Source organism: Nothobranchius furzeri, chromosome 12 (genome assembly GCF_043380555.1).
Source record: "Nothobranchius furzeri strain GRZ-AD chromosome 12, NfurGRZ-RIMD1, whole genome shotgun sequence".
In the NCBI taxonomy this organism is placed as follows: domain Eukaryota; kingdom Metazoa; phylum Chordata; class Actinopteri; order Cyprinodontiformes; family Nothobranchiidae; genus Nothobranchius; species Nothobranchius furzeri.
The window spans coordinates 60,274,880-60,296,888 of record NC_091752.1 but is presented as its reverse complement, the minus strand read 5'-3'; the positions used below and the strand labels follow the sequence as shown (position 1 = coordinate 60,296,888).

The window sequence follows — 22,009 nt, the reverse complement described above, 5'->3', positions numbered from 1 at the left end:
TCTCTTTTATGACAGCAAATTAAAATGGACACTAGGGGGTGCAGAAATCGGATAAGGGTAGAATGCCTTCTCTGGTTCAGAGATGAGGTCCTGCCCCAAGTGACGGAGTTTAAGTATCTTGGGTCCTGTTCCCGAGTGAGATAAAGATGGAGCGCAGATCGATAGGCAGACTGATGCGGCATCTGTAGTGATGTTTGGTGTTTGTGTTGTCATTAGGATTGCACATCTCTTATAAATGATTCAATACCAATCTGTCGTGGTGAAGAGAGAGCTGCGTCAGAAGGCAAAGCTCTCGATATACCGGTCGATCCACGTTCCAACCCTCACCTATGGTCATGAGCTTTGGGTTGAGACCGAAAGAACGAGATTGCAGATACAAGCGGCCAAAATGGGTGTTCTCAGCAGAGTGGCTGGGCACTCTGTTAGAGATAGGGTGAGAAGCTCGGTCATCCGGGAGGGGCTCGGACTAGATCCGCTGCTCCTCCACGTCGAGAGGAGCCAGATAAGGTGGCTTGGGCATCTGATTAAGATGCCTCCTTGGACGCCTCCCTGGTGAGGTTTTCCAGGCATGACCTACCGAGAGGAGGCCTAAAGGTAGACCCAGGACACGCTGGAGGGACTATGTCTCTCAGCTGGCCAGGGAACGCCCTGGGATTCACCTGGAATAGCTGGATGGATGGATGGATGGACAGACAGACGGACGGACTAGGGTGTGCTAAAAGTTGGCCAAAAAGGCCAAATTTCCCCTTTAAAACAGTTATTCTATGTGCTGGGTCAATACCTGCTTTATCTGCTGGTGGTATCTGCCTGTGCTCGGCAGCCTTGCTTCTATCAGTGTGCCCCAAGGCAGCTGTGGCTACGATGTAGCTCAACACCACCAGTGTGTGAATGTGTGTGGAAGCTTCTACGAGACCAGCGGGGCGAATGGCACGGCCTGCTTTTTCTGGCTTAGCAACGAGTCACCTGTGATGGAGAGGATAAATATCCACCAACCTGGAGGCAGCGATGGCTTATGTGAAGAGAATGTTGTCACGAAGATAAACAGTTGAGAACTTTAGATCTGATGCTGTCGTGTTGTTTACGGTGTGCAGGTTAAGTTATGATGGGTGAAGGGGGGCAATGATGGACCTGTGTGATGCTGGGTGTTTGGTGTTTGTGTTGTCTTTAGAATTGTACATCTTTTATAAACGACTGGATATCCATCTAGATTCACATGTTGCAATTCGATTTAGAAACCATATCCTTTTATTCTAGACAGATTCGATTTGAGTTGAATCCACTGAAACAATTTACGTCTACACTTAATATTTTTGTAGATATTTTATACAATAAGGATGCCAATCCTGTTAAAGTGACAATATTATCTTTTCACATAAGTAAAAGGCTACATATCCCAAAGCATTGTGGCTTTATGGCTCTTGCAACAACAAGAAAACACAGCATGACAAAATCTCATGTCAAAGTATTTGTTTTTAGACCCTAACCAACAAAGAGATGCTGGCACTTTGGACAGTAACACCATAAGTAAACAGCACAGAGTAAGAGTAAAGAGCAACGTTTGAGCCTGAGCATGGTGTTTTGAACACTAGAGGTAGGAAACAATGTAAACAAGTCACACACCTATAAACAAGCTAAGTAACAGTAACATTATAATGATGGGGGTCGTTCATTTTAAAATGTAGCCTCAGGCCTGGGGAGCCAGAGTGGATGGACAAAGCAGCAACCACCTTCTTTTCTCAACACTTAACACGGTAATGAGCGCTTCATGTCAAAAACAATAGAAAATAAATAAATACTGTATGTATGAAATAAACCAAACAAGCTTTTTGTCCTGTGAGAAGTAGGGATGCACCGATCAGGTTTTTTGCTGCTGATCACCGATCACCGATACCGATCACGTGGATTGGCCAGAAATTTTCTACAACATTATAATGAGTGTTACAAACTACATAATCTGTGAATAAAGGAAATGCAACCTAATCTAAAATGGTCTGTATTAGGGTTGTCACGGTGTGGAAATTTAGCCTCACGGTTATTGTGACCAAAATTACCACGGTTTTCGGTATTATCGCGGTATTTTTTTTTAAACGTGCTACATTTTCACACAATTAAATAAACCCTGTATGTCAGGAAATATTGTCCTCAGTTTGTGTCTAAATTTTGCCTAAAATGTGTTATTTTGTAATTATGTTGTTTATTTGTTTACATTTTTTTCCTTTAGTCTTTAAATTACCAATATTTGCCCATAACTTCTTATTTTTTGTCTGTTTGATGTCATCATTTAAAAATATTAGATCAGATGATACTCAGTACTCAAGTAGCCTTCTAATCAGATACTTTTTTACCCTTACTTGAATAATAAACCCTACATCAGGAAAATATCATCCTCGGTTTGTGTCCTTCAGTGAGCTTTGCAGATGTGGGGAAATGTCATCAGGCAGTAATCATTGTTAAATTCATAATTATTCTCGGAGAGAGACCAACTCTTATCTGCCCCTGGGAGCCCCGTAATGCATAGCGTCATTTCAACATGGCGGTGTCCGCGACACGGTTTATATGCAGGTAGCGGCGCTGCGGCTGCTTTATATAGCGACTCGTTGCATTCTCCCTCAACCCAAAACCTCGGATCACGCATTTTAGCTAAAACGCTAACGCTAACTTGCCTTGCGTTGACTGCAGAGTTGTGGGTGATGGTCACGCAGATGTGTCATGAGATTTGAAGCATTGCTGCCTTTCACAGACTCTTTCTGCACGTGCTGCAAACAGGATAGCCGTCTTCTATAAACCCCCTCGGCATTCTTCAAATATCTAAAATATGCCCGACTTTGTCTTCTTTGAGGGAGAATAAATGTCCTCCTGAGCGCTGCCGTCTCCTCCTTTGACCATTATTTCAGCTTTAGCTTCAAGAAAGTTTTTGTTGTGAACAACAAAGCGTGCATGTGCCGCCGGCAACTTCAGCCGATGATATGGTGGCTGGTAAGGGTCACCGCGCCTACACCGCAGCCATGGTAAACCCACCAAGATAATAGTTTTTTTTTAAAAACAAGACGGTTATTATTATTGTCAACCTTTTTTTTACCGGGGTTTACCACTACACTGGTTACCGTGACAACCCTACCTGATCGGTCTGCTTTGATCTATTTTGAAAACTCCGATCAAAACCGATAGGGGCGCTATCGGCCGATTACGATCAAATGCCGATCCATTGGTGCATCCCTAATGAGAAGTACTCACCTCCTTCTCTTCCTGGCACTCGCAGAGTACAGATGCTTCTCTTTTTGCTCCCTTATCTTTTTCCCAAGGCTCTTTGTCCTGTCTGCCCACAGAGCGCTTCTCTGCATTTCTTCTGAAAAAACCCTATTTTTAACTATGGATTTGATAAATTTGTCATTCAACGCGATTGATAAGATTTTTTCAACATGAGAACAGAGCAGGGGGCTCCCACATGCCCGCAGGGGACATACCCTGGGGGTATATGCTGGATTCCTGGAAGGAGTGGAAGATCGTATGCCTCTCCCAGCTGTCCATTGAGGATATCGAAGACATGTGGATATTTGGCCTGATGATCACTGGATTTCTCCTGATTGGTGTGGGAGGATATCTGGTTTTCTGGAAATTTGGGAAGACGAGAGCAATTGGAGGGCGACCCGCTCCCACGGAAAGCACCGTCCGTGTGGAGACCTCACAGACTGGGACGTTACTCGAGGTGAATCGTAAGCTGGACAATGTTCTAGCTGCGATACAGGTATTAGTGCACAAAATGGATGTCATCTCGGAGAGGGTCACTGGACGGTGTAGACAAGTTTTAAAAACCTAAATTGGCTTCACTGAAGGACTGGAATGATCAGTAAAGATTGAAGGCAGAGAGGAAAATTATCTCAGCCTGACCCAAACAAAGTCTTGTTTTCCGAATCTGACGCCAGAGCAGCCTCGAGATGCTAACAACAAACCCCCACGAAGGAATGCCCCCCCGCCTTCGGATTGGTGGACTTCAACCTGGCGAGGTCATCAACCTGCAGGAGTCAATGTGCTCTGCGCTTCTCCCGAGATCTCCCTCCCACAGATTGGTAGTGCTGCCCGTAAAAGTCAGCAACGCTCTACACAGTTCACAAATAATAGTTGAGCCTTCCTATAAAACACAGAAACGGTCCACACATTATCTGCACTGTCACCTACCTCACGCTGTTGTTCTTCACGGCCTCCATTTTCCACCTAACAACAGCAAGACACACAGGAAGTGAACAAAACCCGCCCGTATGATCTCGAACCGATGCGATCCTCCCCAGACCTTACTGACCCAAATGTGTAAGCGGCTACAGAGTTTCAGGCAGCTAGTTTGTATTTGTTAAGTTGTAAATAAAGTGGCTTAAAAAAGTTCAGTGGGCAGCTTGCTGGTGCACGGGTGGTGCCACCAACCGATTCAAAGTCTCTCAATTCCTGATCCACGACTCTGCAACGGATTCATTCCTATTGATTGAGAAGGCTGCTACGGATGCCGCCGTATCTCTCACTTGTTAAACTGAATTTCCGGTCACATTGGTCACAACCCTAGTGGAAAGGCGATGTTTTGCTTTTTAATCTGTGTGTTGATGATTTGGTCTGGTGCGGGATTCTGGGAGCATTCAGCTCAGAGCGGTGTGCTCTCTGTCCAGAATTAGGCCGGACTTGGATCCGGCATACGAGCGTTGCAGATGGTCACCTACCACACTTCTATGCTTGCTCTGGACTTGCCTGACACTACATGGACTTGGGTGATCTATTTTTGATAAATTTCCAGAAAATGTGGGCCCCCTCTGAGCCCATGTCCTTTGGCTGCTGTTTGGAGTGGTTGCCCCTTTGGACAGATGCCAGTTGGATACGGTTGCCTTTTGTGTTATGTCTAGTGTCATTCTGTTTTTACTTTTATTTGTTTATTTTTTATAATTGATCACATGTAACAGAGTGGGTGGGGATGGGGGGTTTGATCTTTGTTCACTGTTAAAAGAAACTCAGAAAATTTCAATAAAAAGATTTTGTTCAAAAAATAAACTCACCGGCTGAGCTGCCAGGCTCCCATCTCCACAATGCTCTCATGCTAGGGTCGGACTTTCCTTAAAATTGTGACGTTTCCTGTCAACCTTTACTTTATGAATCACAAAAGTTTACATAGAAAAGCACCTATGTAGTTTTCAGACCTTGTTTTGTGCGTAAGCAAGTTTTATAAATGACCCCGGGGCTTTCATCTGTCATGAATCATGAGGCCCGTCCCCTCATCGCCTGGGAATGAAGCTGGGTTTGTTGTAGAAGAGCTTAGCCCGGTAAAAAGAGGCTGAGCTCAGGATTTAGCCCGGTCCTTCGATGGTACCCATCATCTGGCTGACTGAATTCCCTGTGAAGAGTGGCTCCACTGGGAGGTTCTGTGTAAACGACCTGACTATATAAACTCAGAGTTAGCCAACCAAAGTCAAGGGGCACATACCCAGGAGTCAAAACCTTAAGTGATCAACAGCTGTAGTGGTAACGTGCTGAAAAGACTGAGTCATGTTGGACTTTGTGTGTTTTAATCCTTTGGTCCTGTTTGGATTGGTCACCAGAGGGTCTGGAGGTGAATGTGGGACAGATTCTAACAACTTTTTTATTTTGATAGTAGCAGCAGCTCCCTCTGGTCTCCAGCTGTGCTGTTGGCATGTTTGAACATTAAAGTACAAGCAGCTGATCCTGTGTGAGTATCTGAAATACCTTTGAGCATGCTACTCTTCTGGCTGCTCTAGGTTCCTGTTGGAACGGAAACCGATGGCATGAACATTCTTGGTCTGGTTCTGTTTGCCATGGTGTTTGGAGTGGCTCTTCGGAAACTTGGGGAGGAGGGAGAGGAACTCATTCGCTTCTTCAATGCCTTCAATGAGGCGACCATGGTTCTGGTGTCCTGGATCATGTGGTGAGTTGAAACAGGTGCTGTTTGTGTCGGTATGAATCAGACTGAACGTCCCCACTGGTCTTCACTTTCCCTCCAGCTGTAACTCCTGACCTGTCGTGCTTCTCAGGTACATCCCGTTTGGTATCGTGTTCCTTGTGGGCAGCAAGATTGTGGAAATGGAAGATGTGGGTCTTCTGGTCACCAGTTTGGGAAAGTACATCTTTGCTTCGATCCTGGGCCACATCATCCATGGAGGTGTTGTCCTACCCCTCATCTACTTTGGCTTCACACGTAAGAACCCATTCAGCTTCCTATCAGGCCTCATCACGCCCTTCACCACGGCCTTCGCCACCTGCTCCAGGTAAGGTTTCTCAGGACTGTTGCCTGACTAACAAAGTCAACAAATCATTTCACCTCATGTCTTTTTCACCAGTTCAGCTACTCTTCCCTCCATGATAAAATGTGTGGAGGAAAACAACGGTGTGGACAAACGCATCAGTCGCTTCATCCTTCCTATCGGGGCCACGGTCAACATGGATGGAGCAGCCATTTTCCAGTGCATTGCTGCTGTTTTCATAGCTCAGCTCAACAACACAGAGCTGAACGCTGGCCAGATCTTCACCATCCTGTGAGTTCTGGAGTTGTATGTCCCAGTCTTTACTCTGGAAGCAGCTTCATTTGATCAGATCTGATGTATTTGTATCCAGGGTGACGGCCACAGCCTCCAGCGTCGGTGCAGCTGGCATCCCAGCCGGCGGCATCATCACCATCGCCATCATCCTGGAAGCCATCGGCCTGCCGACCAACGACCTGTCCCTCATGCTGGCTGTTGACTGGATTGTGTGAGTAGGGCTCATTCACATACTAGCTAACAGCTTGTGTGCTCCTGAATGCCCCCCATGCTGAGCTGGTCCCCACCAGGCTGCTGGGGGACAGTATTTACCACCTGACCCTCAGAGCTGCTGTTGGTCACACAGTCAGTGAGATTACACAAGCGTTTCCGCTGATCTATGGCAATATGAAGGTAAAACCGGGAGCCCTGTAAGACCCAGCCCATCAAAAATAGCCAGAACATTGTGAGACGCTCATTAACCCTTTTTACAAAATCCACAGAAGTTTCTTCTAGGGATGTCCCGATCACGTGGTTTCAGACTGATCGGGACTCAGGCTTTACTTCCCGATCCGGACTCGGATACTGGGTTCATATTACAGGAGAGCAACTTGGTTCTCCTTAAAGGTTGTCAGGCTCCCCTGGTGCCCTTAACTTACACACCCAGAGGGAGCAAAAAAAAAGATCCAGTTTCTACCTACATTATATTATTTATATGGACTCAGCGTAGCAGAGATTCTTTTGAGCAGAGCGGCAGGCAGGCCGCTGATTATTCATGAACTCCAGCTGCGCTCTGCACACGGCCACAGTAACATTTTCTAAGTTTCTAAGTGGCGTCACCAAAAATATATAATTAACACACAGTCACTCATGTCCGTTCATTTTCTTTCTGGTAAGTTCTGTCTGTATTTGAGCATGACTTGTGGACGCGCTCGCGCTGCCCCCGCTGCAGTGCTCGTCACTGGCGCAGCTGGGCAGCGCAGCACACACTCCACTTTTTTTGCGGTCAATAGAGCAATTTGATCTGCTAGCTAAAAAATTACTTGTGAGGTGGAAAAAGAAGGGAGCAGGCAGGAGTTTTTCTGGAGGACTGGGAGATGCAGGAAGATCAGAGACAGACAGGACAGGAAGACAGGAAAATAAAAACCAAGAAAACAAAACAAAGTTCTTTAAAAAATAGAATGTAGGTAGATTTATCCCACTACACATTTGTACCTGTATAAAGCAATAATTTATCAGCATGTAGTATTTATATAGTTGATACAATTCAGATCATCTTCAAAACTCCGTCCCATGCCCAGGGACGTATCTAAGCATTTTGGGGGTCGAGGCAAAATAGACCCCTGCCAGGTATTTGAAGTTGAAGTGCTTTCTGTTTTTATATTAGACTTTTTATATTTGCAATAAAATCCAAAAGTGAAGAATTTCTGTAATTTATTACTTGATTGCCCTTACGAAAAAGAAGTATACTTTAAGTATATAATTTCAAGTATACTTAAGTGTACAGAAGTTTATTTGCATACTTGTTCTTAAAGTTTACTTAGAAGTATACTCCTTGGGACTAAATTGGGCCACTAAAAGTATACTTGAAGTATACTGCAAGTATACTTCAAAGTAATAATTTAAGTTTATTTGTAGTGTACTTCTGATATAATTGAGTATACTTTTCTCTTTGAAAGTATACTTAAAGTAACCTCACAAGTGTACTTGGGAGTGTACTTCAGATATAATTGAGTATACTTTTCTCCTTGAAAGTATACTTATAAGTTTACTTGTAGTGTACTTCTGATATAATTGAGTATACTTTTCTCCTTGGAAGTGTACTTAAAAGTAACAATATAAGTTTACTTGTAGTGTACTCCTGATATAGTTGAGTATACGTTTCTCCTTGAAAGTATACTTATAAGTTTACTTGTAGTGTACTTCTGATATAATTGAGCGTACTTTTCTCTTTGAAAGTATACTTAAAGTAACCTCACAAGTGTACTTGGAGTGTACTTCAGATATAATTGAGTATACTTTTCTCCTTGAAAGTATTCTTATAAGTTTACTTGTAGTGTACTTCTGATATAATTGAGTATACTTTTCTCCTTGGAAGTATACTTATAAGTTTACTTGTAGTGTACTTCTGATATAATCGAGTATACTTTTCTCCTTGGAAGTATACTTAAAAGTAACAATATAAGTTTACTTGTAGTGTACTCCTGATATAGTTGAGTATACTTTTCTCATTGAAAGTATACTTAAAAGTAACAGTATAAGTTTACTTCTAATAAAATTGAGTAAACTTTTGCCCTTGAAAGTATACTTAAAAATAAACTTTAAGTAACATTATAAGTTTACTTGTAGTGTACTTCTGAAATAATTGAGTATACTTTTCTCTTTGAATGTATACTTAAAATTATACTTAAAGTAATAATATATGTTTACTTGTAGTGTAATTCTTATATAATTGAGTATACTTACAGTTTTGAAAGTACACTTTACAGTAAACTTGACGTAATATTATTTTAGTACATTTAAGTATCTCTATTTTTTCTATAAACACATACTGCAAGTAACATTTAACATCTGCTATTTGCTTACTACCAATACATTTAATTTCCACTATTTACTGATACTTCGTCTTTATGCAGAGAAAAAAAAATTAAATAAAATAGCTAAGTCATGTTGTTTAAATTTATTAAACAGAGAGAATTAGAACAGAACAAAAACAGACCTGTTTACCAGGATTAATCAAAGATGAGAACGCAAACTGTTCTGAACATGACGCGTTAATTCTGTCCATTTTGAAAGACTTTTTAAAAATGCCTTTAAAAAAATCAGTCCATTTTATGGATCCACTTGCTTGGTTGTTGATGCCTTTTTGAAGTTTTCATTGTTGCATTTCTTTCGTATTATTTTTCTTACATCTTGAACGCACAGAGATGGAAACTTCAACTGAGCATGCCCTGTGAACACACAAAGCAAAAAATGAACACTTGAACTGTTAGGTGAACACCACAAAATCTTTACAGTTCGTACACTGTAAACCCGAATAAGTAGGCAGAACTCAAAAAATGTAAGTCAATCAGTTGCCTCATATTTTCTGAGTTTATAAACTCAGATAATTGAGTATATCAGACCATAAATAAACTTAAATATTTGGAGTTTATATTAAATATATTTTCAAATTATGATCAAATTAAAGTTACCGATTAAGCCAACTCAAACAGAAAATAAAACAAAATTTGAAAGAAACAATTACAAACGCACACTTTTGAAAACTGGACAACAGCAGTGTGTAGTCTTTCTTTGAGTAGGTGGTTTAAAGCAACACCAGGATGCACATCAATTCAACATTAACAAAATATGAATTACACTAACCACTATCAAGTAAGACAGTGAGTACTTTATGCCATTTGGCATAAAACCAGTTGAGTATTGAATCGGATTAGCCTATGGGCTAATCCGATTCAATTATTCACGCTAAACTAAAGCCACAAATGAGAGTTGCCAGACTCAGAACGGCTGGACGAACAGAGAAAAGGTAAAACTCAACTGTTCCTCCCACTGTCTTTATGGGTGACCCCGCGAGGAAAGTTGACTATTGAGCAGGGTTGATGGTTTATCCCTTGAGGTCCACGTGGCAGGGGGGAGGTGGTGCTCACTCCTCACCCCTGCCACGTGGACCCAAGGGATGAACCATCAACCCTGCTCAATGGTCAACTTTCCTCGCGGGGTCACACCCATTAGGACAGTGGGAGGGTTAACTCAAGGAGAAGTGGAAAATGAACATATTTGCCCAAATGGTGGTGTGTTACTTTAACATCAACAATTAAAGAGCAGACAAATAGTAAATTACATTGTGGATGTGGACAATGCTCTAACAGAGTGAGCCATCTGAATCCACCACTCTTTCAGATTTTGAGTTACACGTGTAACATCAGGTCATTTTTGACTCTGCAGCGTGGGTGATAGTTTAGACTCATCAAGACCAAGTAAGATTTTCTGCGTGAACTCAAATGTGTTGGCCAGTCCCTTCGGATAATCTAGATGTAAGGCATAGATGAGGCCGAACATTACCAGGAAGACATCAGGAAGCCTGGAGAGGTTGACAATCACATCACCCTCTAGGATAACAGATTCTCACTGGGTCGTACGTAACTGGACTCTCGGCATCATCGGTGATGGTTGTCAGGAGGACAACTGCTGCATCCCTGAGGTCCGGCTCATTGGTATCATCCTTACAAAAATGAAAGGGAGATCATACACTAATCACATTTGAACTGAAACTCTGACTGTGGCCATTTTTATTTCAGTAGATTGTCATGTAAATAACAATAAATGCAGTCTGATAGACTCCTGTTTAGGGCTGGGCAACATGTCAAAGATTTATCATTATCCAAGTTCTTGTCTCTCATCCAGATAACTTTTCCCATGTCAATAAATTTGATAATAAAAAAATGAAAAGATGTGTAAATTGGCCACATTTATGTCCCTTTAAGAAGCTGTAGCACCTTGAGTCATGTAAAATTTTAGTCAGTGTAATACATGAGACAGCCCCATCTAGTGGACAAATATTGTTGCTACGCATTCCTGTAGTTATCGTCTACTTATCGTTATCGAGGTGAGATCTTCAATATATGGTGATATTGATTTTAGGCCATATCGCCCAGCCCTACTCCCGTTCATTCTGTTGCTTTGTGCTCTCATTTACGAATAAAGTGAGATGGCTTCTGTGTGTGCCAGCGTTACGCTAATGAAAGCTGCTTGAATTCTTTGCAGTGCTTGTTGATTTTTCTCAGTGCCTTAAAGCCTGCCACACATGAGGGCCATCTGCTGAGCAAACGGCCTTGAATGACCGCTTGCTCAGCAGATACCTCGCCATGTGCGCCTGATTTTCACAGAGTTTTCCGCCTCACGAGACGCTGAGGTGAATATCTGACCAGTTAAGATATTTTTCGCCTCACAGGGGTAAAAACTCGCCGTGTGCGCATTACTGAGCTGCTGGTTGAGCTGAAATATTCTAGTGGACAACCAAAGCACGTTCTCCGCTCACATGACCCCAAGATGGCAGCCCCCTGTCTGCATGTCAGAAAAGAAACAACACAGAGACAGAGCTGGAAATGGAGGAAATGCCTATCCTTTTTTGTTGATGAAATGTCGCCGCCACCGGCATTTCAAGGTTAGGAAAATATGGGTACAGTAGCTGGAAAGATGGACCAGGCAAGGAGTTTATGCCAATTTACTCCAAGAGATGCACCTGGAAGACCCAGAATCCTTCCGAAAGGGTAATGGAAACAGTGGGCCCATCGATCCACAAGGTACCATTTTGTTTATTTTTCAGACACGCAGACAAGGTAAGGGGCTGCATCTGAATACATCTTGGGGTCATGTGAGCGGAGAAAGTGCTTTGATTGGCCACTAGAATATTTCAGCTCAGCCAGCAGCTCAGTAGTGCACACATGGTGAGTTTTTACCCCTGTGAGGCGCAAAATATCTAACTGGTCAGATATTCACCTCAGCGTCTCGTGAGGCAGAAAACTCAGTGAAAATCAGGCGCACACGGCGAGCAATCTGCTGAGCAAACAGTCATTCGAGGCCGTTTGCTCAGCTGATTGCTCTCGTGTGTGGCAGGCTTAAACATCTTGCCAAAGGTTTGTAGTTGAAACAATGGCACATTTTCCAAAATGTTCATGTGCGTTGTCCTTGTGTTGTCTTTATGCATAAATAAATAGAATGATTTGTTCAAATTTACAATACTGGGACTTACCACACATGTCCTCAAAATTCCAGAGGTTTCCTCACGTAGATAGACAGGAAGGGCATGGAGAACAGTGGTACGCCTTGTGTGGACATCATGTAATTCCTAAGAAGATTATTAAGAGTGTAAATACTGTCAAGTTTACTAATCAAACTTAATGCCAAACTGCTCTGACCAATTTTCCAAGACAGTGATATCTGCATCTAAATCCAATGATAAACTGCTGAATTCAAAAGTTAATTTGAATTGTTTAACATTACATAATACGGAGGGGTATTAGGGCCACTGAAGAAGAAAAAATTCTTACAATAAATAAAGTCAGAACTCTGACATTTATCTCAGTATTCAATTGTTTCCTTCAGTGGCCCTAATACTGCCTTATTGCCTAAGAGTATTAGAGTAACTGAAGAAAAAGAAAAGAATTGAGAAAAAAAGTCAGATAATTTCAAAATTCTGGGATTAAAGTCAGAATTCTGACTTTTTTCATGAACCTAAAACCAAACAAACAAAAAACTATTTAGGGATTTTTTTTGTTAAAAAAAAATCAAAACAAACGAACAAAAAAAAAAGCCTGAATTTTAAGATTTAAGTCAGAATTCTGATCCCCCCTCATAATCTTCCCCAAATTCCCTTTTTTTTGTTTTAGGTACCAGTCAGAACTCTGAGATTAAACTCAGATTTATGACTTATTTTCTCAGAATTCTACATTTTTTTTCCATCAGTGGCTCTAATACTCATAGCATAAAGGCATTACCTGTAAATTGTATATTCACCAGTTTTAAAAGACAAATCTGTATTAGGGCTGTCGCGGTAACCGCAAGAAGAAAATATCGCGATATTAAGAAACCCACCGCGCTGCAGGACGTGCCACCGCCATTACCGCACTTGATTAAATCTCGCGACAGTGCATGCTGAGAGGTAAAGTCCGTGCTGATCGAGGAGATAGTACACATGGAAGATGGAGGGAGCGGTGTCAGTGCGTCAGCTGCAGCCCAGCCAGAGACCTTGGAGCAGGCAGTGCTGCCACCAGCGGCAAAGAAAAAAACGCTTGGAGACCTGCTGAAGTCACGGACAAGCACGTCATCTGTAACCGTCCCGAAGAGAGTTAGAGCCGAGCTGGAGCTCACTCGCTACCTGCAGGAGGAACCCATTGACCCTAATGAAAACCCTCTGACATGGTGGCGCAACAAACATGGGAGATTTCTATTGCTCTCCAAAGTCGCACGTAAGTACATGTGTATTTGCGCAACAAGCGCACCATCCGAGAGGGTTTTTAGTGTCGCTGGAAATGTTGTCACCCCTCTCAGATCCTCTCTCAAACCGCATAAGGTTAACATGCTGGTTTTCCTTGCGCATAACAAGGACATGACCGAGTTATGTTATTCTTGTGTGTGAAAGTGAAATGACAGTGCCTAGGACATCTCATTTTGTATACTTTATTTTAAACTACAAAACAAAACGGGCACTTTTTTATTTCTGTTATATGTGCAGCCAAATTTGCATTTCAAAGTTAAACCTCCTGAATGTTGTTTTTAAGTTCAGTCAGAAAATGCCGTAACTGCCCTTCGATCTGCATTCAATAAAGTGTTAAAAATGGCCATGTATTTTTTCTAACATTTTTTAAATATGTAAGCACAATGTTTCAAAGGAAATATTGACATGAGTTTAGTAATCAACAAACAAATTTGCTAAGTACATAAATAAAAACGGGGTGCAATAATATCGCATACCGCAATATTGAGCTGCCCTGACTCACCGCAGGGGGAATTCCTCAACCGCGACAGCCCTAATCTGTATACATATATACATACATACATACATACATACATATATAGTCATGTTATTTGGGATGCGCCATCAAAAATGCAGATTGTGAGAATTACTCACCAGTGGTCTCACTTGTATGAACCTCTTGGGGGTCAACAGCAGCATGCCATCAATCTTGTGTGCAGAGAGTGGGGTTGGATCATTGAAGTCTGACTGCAGATTCATAGACAGGCTTCCCGGTGTGGCTGACAGCTCATAGGAACGCACATCTACACCAGGAAGCATAATCAGTAGAGAAAACAAACATTGTGAATCACAAGGTAGATCTGTGTTAGTCTGCAAAATTTAGGCAGTCCTCCACTATATATGAAGCTAAATCATCTAAATTATATATATATATATGTGTGTGTGTGTGAGGAGATTCAAGTGTAATTTGACTTATCCACACAAAGCTAAAAACATAACATTTAAAGAAAAGAATCTGGAGTAACAGTGTACAGTAAGGACAAAATTACAACACTAAAATACTGTGAAATTAATAGAAACAGCGTTCTGCGGTTCAAGGTATGTGCAACTGAGCACTATTTAATTTGATGATAAAAACATTAACAAAATTTGTATGTCTATGCGTGTATTAAATAAAACTTTTCACAAAAACTGACAAACTCCCGCGAGCGAACTGAACTTACCGTTTTTTTTTTTTTGTCCTCAGAACATCACCTTTTAAAAAAACTATGGAGGGGACAAAAATGGAGGGAAGGAGGGAACATAGCATGAGATACAGCACCGCTTCGTCTCTTGCAGTCACAATCCTCTTCTACGGTTAAAAAACCAGGCTGCTTGCAAAGCTATCGCACGGGTGCTACGGGGAAATAGTTTACAACACAGACTGATTTTTTCATCACTGTACAAGAGACCACTGCTCATTTACTTTTAATAAGTGGACGTTTAAGTTTGACTTGGTGGCGCTGAGCTCCTGCTTTTATTTTTTTCTCAGAACGTCACGTTTAAAAAAAATACAATGGAGGGGACAAAAATGGAGGGAATAAGTCTCTAGAAGTATAATAAAAAAGTATCTAAAGTAATGCTAACCTTTAATAATGAGATAGCGCTGCTCATTTAATTTAATAAACGGACTTTAGTCGCACACAGAGTTAATAACACAGCTAACTCATGCAATGACTTAGCATATTAGCTTGCTACGTGGCCAACATTACTCACCATGTCCGTCTTAAAAACATTTACAACATTTAAGCAACTTTTATGGCGGCTACTTACATTTAGCTCAGTGGTGCAGAACCAGTGACTGTCAAGTGCAGATGCAGAACAGAAGCGCGACCTCCGACGGTTAATGCGACCTCCGGCGGGTAATGCACCTCCGACCCTCGCTCTTCTTCTCCGTCTGCTGAGAAGCTGCCTTCGCCTTCGAGAGCTGACTGAGCAAATGCTACAAAATAAAAGCACTTCCTGTGCGTGTAATTTCACAATAATTCGTAATTTCATGCTTAATATGTTACTTAGGACAGACAGACAGAGTAGTTATTTCAGAATAAGGCAAAGTTTCAAGCAAGGATAAACTTAATATGGAGGAAGTGATTATGTTAAACAGAAAGGACATGTCAAAAAGGACTGATTTCAAAATATATAAAGCTTTACAACAGGATTTGATTGTTAAGAATATAGATATTAAAGAAAAATGGGAACTGGAAGTGAACATAATGATAACAGATGAGGAATGGGAGGAAACACTTGAAGCAGGCCATTAACTAATAGTCCGTCTTGGAGGGAATTTGAATGGAAGGTGAAGATGCATGCTTTAAAACTCCACTTATCATGTCTAAATAGTAATGTTTCAAATTTATGTTGGAGAAAATGCGGACTAGTGGGAGACTTTTCACATATACTTTTGGACTGCCCTAAATTCATACCATTCTGGGAAGGTGTTAGGGAGAAATTGAAAGAACCTTGAAGGTGAAATTACAATTTAAGTTAAAATGGTTTGTACTGGGAATGCTGTACCAAAAATCATACACACATAATGGAGACATACGTAATCAGAATTCTGCTTATGACTGCCAAGAAGTGTATTACAGTTTTATGGCTGGACACAGAACCCCCAAGGGTGGCACAGTGGAGAGACAGAGTTAGACAGGTCTACAAAATGGAACAAATTAATGCAAGACTATGACTGGGACTAGGGAAATTTGAAAAAATTTGGGAACCAATAAAACAAATGTTAGAAAGATAGTACTCTCATGTGAAAATTATTATTATTAATTTTTATTTTTTTTATTTATGTATTTTTGTCTTTTGGGTGAGTTATTTAGCTAGATCAAAGTAAAATGTAGAATGTAGTAGAGAGCAGATAAGATGAATACAGAGAAAGCTTGTCAGAACTATATGTACTGATTGGTGATTTGGTTAAGTTGGATAGATCTTATGGCCACAAGGAAATTCAAACTTTGTTCAGGGAAACACTGCCCTGGAGAAGGGAAGAAGAAACTCAAATGCATCTCCATGTAAATGTTGTTGTTCTAATTCTAAAATAAAAAGTTCCAAATATATATATATATATATATATATATATATATATATATATATATATATATATATATATATATATATATACACTTATATATATACTTATATATATAAGTGTATATATATACTTATATATAATATATATAAGTATATATATATATATATATATATATATATATATATATATATATATATATATATATATATATATATATATATACTTAGATATTTATTATATTATATAAGTATATATATATATTAAGTATACTTATACATTACTTGGTGAAATATACTTCTGATAGAGTCAAGTACAAGTATAGTCTAAATGTAAGTAAACTTTAATGTAAGTATGTATTAACGTATACTTAGTAGTATTTAAAAAATGTACTCGGATAACTATACTTCTGATAAGTACATTGAAAGTAAACTTGGAAGTATACTGTATTAATTTTTAGTATACTTCAAGTATACTTCAGTGTACTTCTTTTTGGTAAGGGTGTTCAAGCTACCTCACAGAAGTGATCTGTTGTTCAAAATTCTAATAAAAAGGTAATTAAATAAAAAATAAGGAACATTCTGGAACAGTTTCTTCCTTTTCTTTTTATTATTGTTTTTTAAATCGGGACATTGACCATTACTTCCTCAGAGGTGGGGCAGGTCAGTCGAGTGAAGCCCAGTGGCAGGTTGCTCACCACAGTCCACAGGGTATCAGAACCCCAGATGAAGCTCAATCAGACACGGAGCTACAAACGGCCATGAGTCTGGAGCCCATCGAAGCACAGATAGCTGTAGAGAGGAAGATGAAGGGACGGAAGTCTCAAATCTTGTGGCCTAAATCCTGCCAGAAAAAGGAGTTGGAAACCGCAGATACAGGCCTAGTGCATCTCCTGGAGGGCCTGACAGGATGAGTGGAAAGGAAGTTGGACAAGATTGGCGAGATCATTTATAACGGAGCAGAGAGATTTGGGGTAAAAAAACACAAACCTTAGGACTCAGAATGACCGATTAGTAAATCTTAAGTCCCGGAGGCAACAAGAGATTGAATGACTGGTAAAATAAAGAATGAATTTGAGAAAACAATGGAAGAAAGCTACAGAAGAGGAAAAGAAAGAAATTGAGGCACTACAGGGTGACATCAAGCAGCGAATTACAACACTGAGAAGAGCAGAATGTCTTAGGAAACAACAATAAGAAGAAACAACAAACGAGGACTGCCTTTTACAGAGATCCCTACAAATTTGTCAAAGACCTTTTTGTCAAGGAGAAAAACGGGACCCTAAAAACATCTGTAAAGGAACTTGAGGAGTACACGAGGAAGACCTACTCCGACAATCAAAGGCATGTGCCAGCCAGTATTCCGAACGATATGCCGCCAGTTCAACCACCCGAGCACCAGCTGGAAACAACATGAAGGTGTGGCCAGTAGAAGTGGGATGCAGAGGTTTTGAAGCGAGTTCCATAATAAGGCTTTTGAAAGAAGTAGGAATCAGAGGCCAGGCCCAAAGGAGGGCAACCAAAGAGCTCGCCACTGCAGCGGAATAGAGCAGTCGCTGGCTGTGGCTGAAACAACAGGATGCAATTTGGGCTGCCAAATGATGACATGGTGCTTGCAAGTGACAGGCACCTGGGTCTGATCAACCAGGGGCGGGCCAACCCCGGCAGAGGGTGTATTGTGATAAGTGGCCGAAACACCCAATGAGGTCGGGGCACACAACTGAAGATGTGTCGCGCCGGTTTCACAACGAAATCTATGGCAAAGCTCACTCCACCAAGCTTTCATTTAATTGTTGTCCTGAAAGGGATCTTTAACAACTAGTCCTAGGAATGTTCTTGATCATGCTGTTGAGAAAGAGGTCTCAGAAACTCAAGTAGCAAATATGATACAAGTGCATTGATGAAGAACGTTCCACTCTGCTACAGTAGGTGGCGACATGCCCATCTCCTTCTGGACCATGGGTCCCACACTGCCAAAGTAACGAATGGGAGTCTATGGATGGATGAAAGTTATCTTCTGATCCCGTTTGATGGGTGCCATGAATTTAACACATGATGTCCGTGTGTTAAAAAAACACATTTTGATGCCAACAAAGCGCTTTTTCTTTAAGCAGCAAAAGTTCTTTTAGGTTTAGTGTGAAAGGACGTATAGGACCAAGGAGAAGGCTGAGTTTAGCGAGCTTCGAATCGTTCTTCCAGGACGACAGAAGGAGCCTTAAAAATAGAGAAAACCACCATAAATCTGGCCATGTGGAAAGTAGCAGCTACCCTGGGGGACAGCTGATTCAGTGGTGACGTCATATATGCCACGTCTGATTTGTTGCTGTTTTTAATTACAAATTTCTCTGGTAAAAAAAAATCTGAAAGTACGTGACTGGCATGGTTGAAACACATCATTACTGTTCATTTAAATTAAAGTAAAGCTCATGTGTGGTTTAAAGCAAATTGTATTAGAAAATAGCTCTTTTAGCCCCGTTCAGCCGACCAGAAGGGGAGGAGCCTAAGGCAAACGCTGGCAGGAGAAACGCAGATAGAGTAAAAAAAAAAAAAGAAGAAGAAACTTTTTTATTTAGCGCCTCAAGATAAAAACAAATCACAACACGCTTCACAAGAACAATAAACATAAAAAATGATGATTGGAAGATATCATAAAAATGGGGGAAAAAGGAAAAATTAAGGTTGAAAAATGTTATTTAAATAATGAAAAATAAAAGTAACATCAGAATATGAACAAAGGTCAAGGGACTGGATGACAAGGCTGCAGCCATGGACGTAGTTTTGACTTTAGAATTGGGGTGAACATGCCCCCCCCCCCCCCCCCCCCCAAAAAAAAAGCTACGTCCATAGCTGCAGCCCAGCTGGTTTGGTACGTACTGTACTGTTTGATGGTGTTACACGTGTAACTTTGTAGCATTGACATAATTAGGTATTGCCACTTGCAGAAGGTGAGTGTGCAACTCGGCTGAGCTGTTCACAAGCAGAGGAAGTCGGGTTCTGGGTGCTTCAGCTCCGTTAGAGCAGACAACACGTTCGCATGCATTTGAAAAACTACTGCAGTTGAACTCCATCAGTCTGCTTTCAGACGCTGCATGTAAACACACTGAGCTCTTATAATGAGACACGTATTTGATTTCTTTGCTGAGAAGTTGTTTAATTTTAATAAAGAGAAAGGAAAAAGTTCAAATTAGAGTTATTAATCTAAGGGATGTGCTTGTTTGTTTTCAGGGATCGTACCACCACAGTGGTGAATGTGGAGGGGGACGCCCTGGGTGCAGGAATCCTCCACCACATCAACCAGCAGGAGATGAAGAAGCAGCAGCATGAAGATAAGGAGCTGGAGGTGGTGCGGGTGGACGCTGTGGCCAACGTTGAGGCAGAGGAGGAGACGTCGCCGCTGGTCATGCGTCAGACCAAAGTGTTGGAGGGCATGCCGGAAGCCATCGAGTCTGTCCTGTGAACCCAGGCCTCTCTTTCTCCCTCACCATTTAAACTTCAACACCTCTGACACTGATGCTGTGGGGCACCAGTCTGACCCGGTGTCATTCAAATCACCAACAACCACTCTAAAAAGATCAATAAATGTAAAAACCCATGCTGGTTTGGCTTGTGAGGACGATGACTGCAGCAGAACACATTTAGGGATTATCCATTCATAAAATATTTTTAATTCCATCTTGAGTTGGTTCGTTCAACAGCCAGAGCCGTGATCGGTCCAAATCATTGCCGTAAAGGTTCAGGGGCTGGTGGTGTTACATTAGTGTGAGACACTTCCTGCCTTTGCTGTTTAGTGTTATTCCGTCAAGTGCTGGTGGGTTTGATGGGATGGTGTTTTACTTTGAGGTCCGAAACTCAAACCTGTTTGTGTAGCTGGTGTTTGCTGTTAGCACACCCTGTCAAACATTAACGCTCCAAATGAAAAGTCAAGTACTTGGTGCATTTAGAGATAGCTGATGCACACTGACTCACTATGTTAACACACCATACAGGCGGTGCCGGGGCACGTGCTGGTGGACTTTTACTAACAGAAGTTGTTTTAAGTGTCAGCTCCTGTCTAGCACCGTGCCAGCGGCACTCTCTGCTGTAGCAGCTGTTACCGACACGCTGGTTCCCAGAGGTCAGCTGCCACCGCGGTCACGGGAGTTTAGTTTGGTCATAGTTTACTCGTTGACTAGTCTGTTAAACTGAACCTTTTCAGTCGATTTTCAGCTCGGACTGCCATGGTTAGCTAACTGGAAACAAACCGAAGACCGGTTCTGGTGATGAATCATTCACTGATGCCTTCTGTGTCAGAATTGTGTGAGGCATCTGAGAGGACACAGTTAAAGGCTCTAAGACCCAACGTCCTGCATCAACACACTCCGGTCCAGGAGAGTATGAGGGTTCAGTCCACTTGAGGTCTTTCCCACTGAAGCTTGTGATGTTCAAAACTCTGGAAATGGACCAAAATGTTAATCTGTCCTCCCGACTCTGAGGTGATTCTACCTGTAGTTATATTTATTCTATTTGTTGGGGGGGACTAAACTGGACACTAGCACATGCTAATACAATGTTACCATGCCATGTCAGTGTCTGCACTTAGGTGCATTCACAGTTGTTTCATGGCTTGACTCCTATCTGTGTTCTGATTGGTTAACCAGCACAGGTCGGTCAGTGTGATGGTCTGTAGGTGTGTCCCACAGCAGCTCCCTGTCTGTGTCTTTGGGATTAAACCTGAGCTGAGCCAGACCCGTTCCAGGGCTGTGCTTCCCCCTGGTGGTGGTTGTGGTGTGAAACACCAACCCAGCCTCTACGACTGGTTCTGATTGGCTGATGGTAGACATGGCTGCTTCAGCTGGGACATATGACGAGGATGGCAAGTAGTGTTGTGTTTCCGTGTTTAGATTCATCCAAGTTTCATGCTGGGATGTGTTAAACATCCAGAACAATCCTATGTAATTATTACACATTTATATGTTTGATGATGATTTATTGTAATTGGTTTAAGCTCTTTATTATTTCTGTAACCAGTTCTTTCAGCCTCAGATCTTTCTAATGTTACACTTTTTAAAGAAATGCTTTTGGATGCTGATAACCAGTCACCAGCATGTGTTGTAGGTTTGTTTTCTGGTTTTTGGTGATAACCACTGTATCATATTAGTGTCTAACACTGTCCAGCTGTCTCTCAGCTCCTGCTGTCTGTCCACAATAAAGACTCTTCTCATTCTTATCAGATGACATCGGTGTTTTTCAAACCATTTCGGAAGACATGTCCCAGTTTCAGGACAATTACAAGAACCATGGTAATAATGAGGTGACAAGGAAGTCAGCCACATAGAGTTGGGGTGGTCCTGGGCCCTCCTTTATCGACCGTACTTACGCACAGGTCTGAGTATTTTGTGTGAAGGAACTAATGTACGCATTGTGTGGAAATCATCATTTTGTGCTCGTGGAAATTTCTAAATATTGCACAGCAACA

General features: G+C 41.6%; 1 protein-coding gene across 1 annotated transcript in view; it reads left to right on the top strand.

Annotated features, from left to right (window-relative positions):
* Positions 1-21,760, top strand: part of slc1a4 (solute carrier family 1 member 4) — a 46,957-nt gene extending 25,197 nt beyond the window's left edge. Inside the window, exons 4-8 of the mRNA XM_015945521.3 lie at positions 5,751-5,917; positions 6,024-6,257; positions 6,330-6,524; positions 6,604-6,738; positions 19,780-21,760. Of these exons, the coding sequence (XP_015801007.1) occupies positions 5,751-5,917; positions 6,024-6,257; positions 6,330-6,524; positions 6,604-6,738; positions 19,780-20,011 (963 nt within the window). The 3' untranslated portion in view covers positions 20,012-21,760. The remainder of the gene's footprint in view (positions 1-5,750; positions 5,918-6,023; positions 6,258-6,329; positions 6,525-6,603; positions 6,739-19,779) is intronic.
* Positions 21,761-22,009: the final 249 nt, after the last annotated feature.